Source organism: Portunus trituberculatus, chromosome 44, assembly GCF_017591435.1.
Source record: "Portunus trituberculatus isolate SZX2019 chromosome 44, ASM1759143v1, whole genome shotgun sequence".
NCBI lineage: Eukaryota > Metazoa > Arthropoda > Malacostraca > Decapoda > Portunidae > Portunus > Portunus trituberculatus.
In genome coordinates this window covers 28,966,088-28,971,087 of record NC_059298.1, presented here as the reverse complement: position 1 = coordinate 28,971,087, position 5,000 = coordinate 28,966,088, and the positions used below count along the sequence as shown (strand labels likewise).

The window sequence follows — 5,000 nt, the reverse complement described above, 5'->3', positions numbered from 1 at the left end:
TCTTCATTATCCTCATCCTCATCATCTTCTCTTTATACTACCTCTCATCTTACAATATTACACTAACTTCACCGGTCTCTCTCTCTCTCTCTCTCTCTCTCTCTCTCTCTCTCTCTCTCTCTCTCTCTCTCTCTCTCTCTCTCTTTCTGTATGTTTGTGTGTATGAACACACCGCAGCTTACAATCATATTTCAAAAACCCATTCACCAATACCACCACCACCACCACCACCACCACCACCAGAACAACAGCGACGGTAGCCAAACAAAAAGAAAAAGAAAAAGAAGAAAACGACAACAACGACAACAACACCGCCCTAAGACCCATATTCAGAAACGCCTCCTCTTCTCACCACGACAAATTTCAAGGCCACACAGACAACTAGCGGGGTTTTCAAGACAGTTTTGCCTTTAATAAACTAGAAATCTTGCCAGTTTATCATCAGAACCGGAAAATATACTCTTAAAAACACGAGTACCTTCAACTGGAGTCTTTTGAAAGCAGTGATGGTGAGAGAGCAAAATGTTTCAGAATACAAGTCTGTCACAACTCTTAAACCCTTCAGTACCATGACGTGTTTTCAAATTCATTCTGCTTACTATCTGGTGATTTCTTACAGCTTCAGAAACGTATGTGGAGGATTAGCATAGTGAAGACTGTGGGTAATAATCTTCCGAGCCTCCTAAATCCTTCCTAATGTCAATAAAAGTGGTCTAATCGTGCACAAATCTCAAGGTAAAAATGTATCCCAGTACTGAATGGGTTAAACGATCCCAGCTGGCTCATCTCCACACCAACACAATAACAAGGCAGTGGTGGTGGTGGTGGTGGTGGTGGTGGTGGTCGTGGGAGCGATTTATAGTTGGGTTTTCCTCTATCACCTCCACCACCACCACCACCACCACCACCACCACCACCACAAATACTACCACGCAATCCGCCACACGTGCGAATCAATGGAAAAGACTCACGCACGCCACACACACACACACACACACACACACACACACACACACACACAGAGAGAGAGAGAGAGAGAGAGAGAGAGAGAGAGAGAGAGAGAGAGAGAGAGAGAGAGAGAGAGAGAGAGACTGACGCATTCCACAGAGTAACAGAAGTGAGACCTGACTCCGCAAAAGCTGGGGAACTGAAGAATAAAAATAAATATGAGAAATAAAGACATAAAAAAGATAAAAAGATACAAACACACACACACACACACACACACACACACACACACACACACACACACACAAGGTAAAGAAAAAAATAAAAACAATAACAAAAATAGAAACTCAAGAAAATAATGTTAAAGAAAGAGAGAAAGAACAAAATGAAACGAAAACAGAATATGCAGTACTCTCTCTCTCTCTCTCTCTCTCTCTCTCTCTCTCTCTCTCTCTCTCTCTCTCTCTCTCTCTCTCTCTCACCTCTAGTCCTGCTGTGTCCCCTCCTTGGCCAAAACACAGAGTCGGGCAACCTTGGCACCCAGCGCGGCGGTGTCGAGACGAGCGAGTCCTTCTGGCACGCGGTGGGCCTGTAACACTCCCCACCTGGCGCCGCCGTCACACCCCTGGGAGGCAGCATTGATCTCACAGTGACGGCTCGAGATATGCGTTACTTTTGGTGATTACAACTCACTATATTTCCCCGTGGATGTGATGTTGACTTGTTCTTGCATGGTGTTATGTTTGCATTCACTGTGAGAGGAGGAGGAGGAGGAAGAGAAGGAAGAGGAAGAGTAGGAGGAGGTGAGAAACTTAAAGAACACAGGGAAATAACAACCTGCAGTGGATCTTTTGGTCCTAACAGGAGAGTATATGATGGTTAAACTAAAGAGAAAAAGTAGGAAGAAGAGGAGAAGAGATGCAATGGGGAAGATATGTGTGAAGAAGACATACAGGAAGACTTAAAAGGAAATGCACGAAGGAAAATGAGTAGAAGATGAAGAAGAAAGAAAAGGAGGGAGAGAAAGAAACTGGGAATGAGGAAGATGAGACAGAAGAATGAGGAAGCGGTGTATACGAAAGATAGGGATAGAAAAGAGAAAGAAGAAAACGAAGAGAAGGAGGAGAAAGAAGGTAAATAGAACAATGAATAGGAGATATTAGATAAGCAAGAATAAACTCACGAAGGATGCGGAAGAAGAACAAGGATGAGGAAAAGCAGGAATAAGAGGAACAAAAGAAAGAAGAAGAGGAAAAGGATAAAGACGAGAAATAGAAAGATAGAAAGGACACTAAACAGGAATCGTTGTAGTATGAGATTGACGGAGGATAACGATAAGAACGAAGACCAAAAAAGGAGGAGGAGAAGGTGGATGAGGATGAGGATGAGGTTGAGGAGTAGGAAGAGGAGGAGGACGTGCACGGCGGGGTCACACACACACTGACGGAGCAGCAGAGGGTGAGGCTCAATACACCCCGCACTGCAGAGCCGGGGCCACACGCACCTGACCCAAACTCTGCCGCCACACACACACACACACACACACACACACACACACACACACACACACACACACACACACACACACACACACACACACGCAGCTTTCCATCCTCACGAGAAATTTCCTAATATCAACAAAACTAAAAATATGAAGTGACAAGTAATCTATATTTTTCTTGTAGTGTTAATTGTTGTTGTTGTTGTGGTTGGTGGTGGTGGTGGTGGTGGTTATCGTGGTGGTGGTGTATATTTTATAGTTGAAGGAAGAGGAAGGAGGAGGAGGAGGAGGAGAAAGAGAAGACAGAGGAGAAGACGGTGGCGGTGGTGGGGAGGAACATTTGATAAAGATATTTGCTATGAATACAACTGCATCACAATTTTTCTATACGTACGCATAGAGATACCTTTGACTACTACTACTACTACTACTACTACTACTACTACTACTACTACTACTACTACTACTACTACTACTACTACTACTACTACTACTACTACTACTACTACTACTATTACTTAAACTACTACTATTACTACTACAACAACAACAACTACTACTACTACTACTACTACTACTAACAATATCTCTTAAAATCTATGGATCTTTACACCAGTCCACATCCTCCCAAGAATTAATAAAGTTCTTAATATCACGTAAGACTCATTAACACCTTCCCACAATCTGGTCGATTTCTTAACCCGGCGTTCCTGGTAAGCAAGTCCTGCGGTACAAACTGAATGATACATGTCAGTCCCGCATAACATCGATCAATCCAACACTTCTTCTAAGGCCGCAGTGATGATCAGACATGCAGGTTTCCAAGCGTAATTTTTCCCTTTGATAATTATGCATGGTATTTGTCAGACAATTAACAGAATAATTGAAAACACTCTTAATCCCTTCAGTACCATTTTACACAGCTTCAGAAACTTAGGTGGGAGTAAAATAATTAAGACTATGGCCATTAATCTCCTAACCTCCATCGATTTTTCCTAATGTCAATTAAATGGTCTAATCGTACACAGACCTCAAGATAAAAATGTCTCCCAGTATTGAAGAGGTTAATACTTCAATAACTTCCACTTCAGACTATTAAAAAAAGTCGCGAGGAAGAATTAAGAGTTTTGTAATCTACTATAATTTTAAACCTATTCCATTCAGCACCATGACGCGTTACCATATTCATTCTGCTTACTATTTAATTATTTTATATAGCTTCAGAAACTTATATGGGGACTAGAATACTGAAGACTGTGGCCATTAATCTTCTGACCTCCATAAACCCTTCCTAATGACAATAAAATGGTATAATCGTACACAAATCTCAAGGTAAAAATGTGCCCTAGTATTGAAGGAGTTAAGGCATTCACTGCTAAACACCGTCTAGTCTAACTAATGGGTTGCCTAGTGATATGAAATGGGTGGTGAATGTGCTCCCTTGAGTTTAACAACACCAAGAGCACAGTTTTTCCTCCGTAGCCACCAACCGACACACTCACACTCCCTCAGCTATCGTGCGTGACACCAGTATTGGCTAAGCTCCCAATCAGCGCCGGCCAGACCTCAAACTCCCTGCCCTTCACCCCAAAACTTGTGCGTTCCCCCACACCTTATGGTTCACTGCTCGCCGTCCCGTCTGTCAGTCAATCAGCCGCGCTCTCTGAAAGACTTCACTTGTGTTTCCCAGCGTGTCAAAAGTGCTATTTTGACTATGATAGGAGAGAGATAGGATAGTCATAATTGGAGGGAAGGTGGAGGAAACAGTCTATTGGTGGAGGAAAGTGGAGGAAACATATGGAGAGAGATACGGAGGGAAAAATATGGGTTTATGGAGAGAAAAATATGAAAAAAAAATTAGCTTTTGAAGTGAGACTGTCCAATCAATCAGCTGCACTCTCAAAAACTTCATTCCTGTTCTTAGTATAGTGGAAGTTATAAGGGTTCTCAATGGTATTTTCAAGGGAGTTTTATTGGTGTGAGTTATATTTTAGCGTTTCAAATCATTAGACCGGAAAATGAATAAAAACACACATGAAAGTTATTGGGGTTTTCAAAGGTATTTTTCAAGGATATTTGGGTTTTTAAGGGTATTTTCAAGAATATTTGGGTTTCCAAGGGTATTCAAAAAATATTTGGGGTTTTCAAAGATATTTTTCAAGGACATTTGGTGTTTTCAAGGGTACTTTCAAGGATATTTGGTTTTCAAGGGTATGTTCAAGGATATTTTTCATAATTTTCAGTGATGTGATAAATGAGGATTCAGAATAGTTAAAAAGGGAGAGCAGTCTTCTGAATGTTCCTATAAGGTTCTTCAGGGTGTTTTTAAGGATATTTTCATAATTTTCAATGATAAGTTGATAAAAAAAAAACAGAATAGAAGGAAAAAGCAATCTTCTGAAAGTTCCTATGAAGTTCTGATGGATGTTTTAAAAATCATAATTCACACACACACACACACACACACACACACACACACACACACACACACACACACACACACACACACACACACGCACATACACACACCTGTGATATGTCCTTCAGCTGA

At 41.4% G+C, this 5,000-nt stretch overlaps 1 protein-coding gene across 1 annotated transcript in view; it reads right to left on the bottom strand.

Moving 5' to 3' along the window:
- LOC123518905 (WSC domain-containing protein 2-like) overlaps positions 1-2,380 on the bottom strand; it is a 13,386-nt gene extending 11,006 nt beyond the window's left edge. The window contains exon 1 of the mRNA XM_045279965.1: positions 1,431-2,380. Coding sequence (XP_045135900.1) covers positions 1,431-1,587 — 157 coding nt within the window. The 5' untranslated portion in view covers positions 1,588-2,380. The remainder of the gene's footprint in view (positions 1-1,430) is intronic.
- Positions 2,381-5,000: the final 2,620 nt, after the last annotated feature.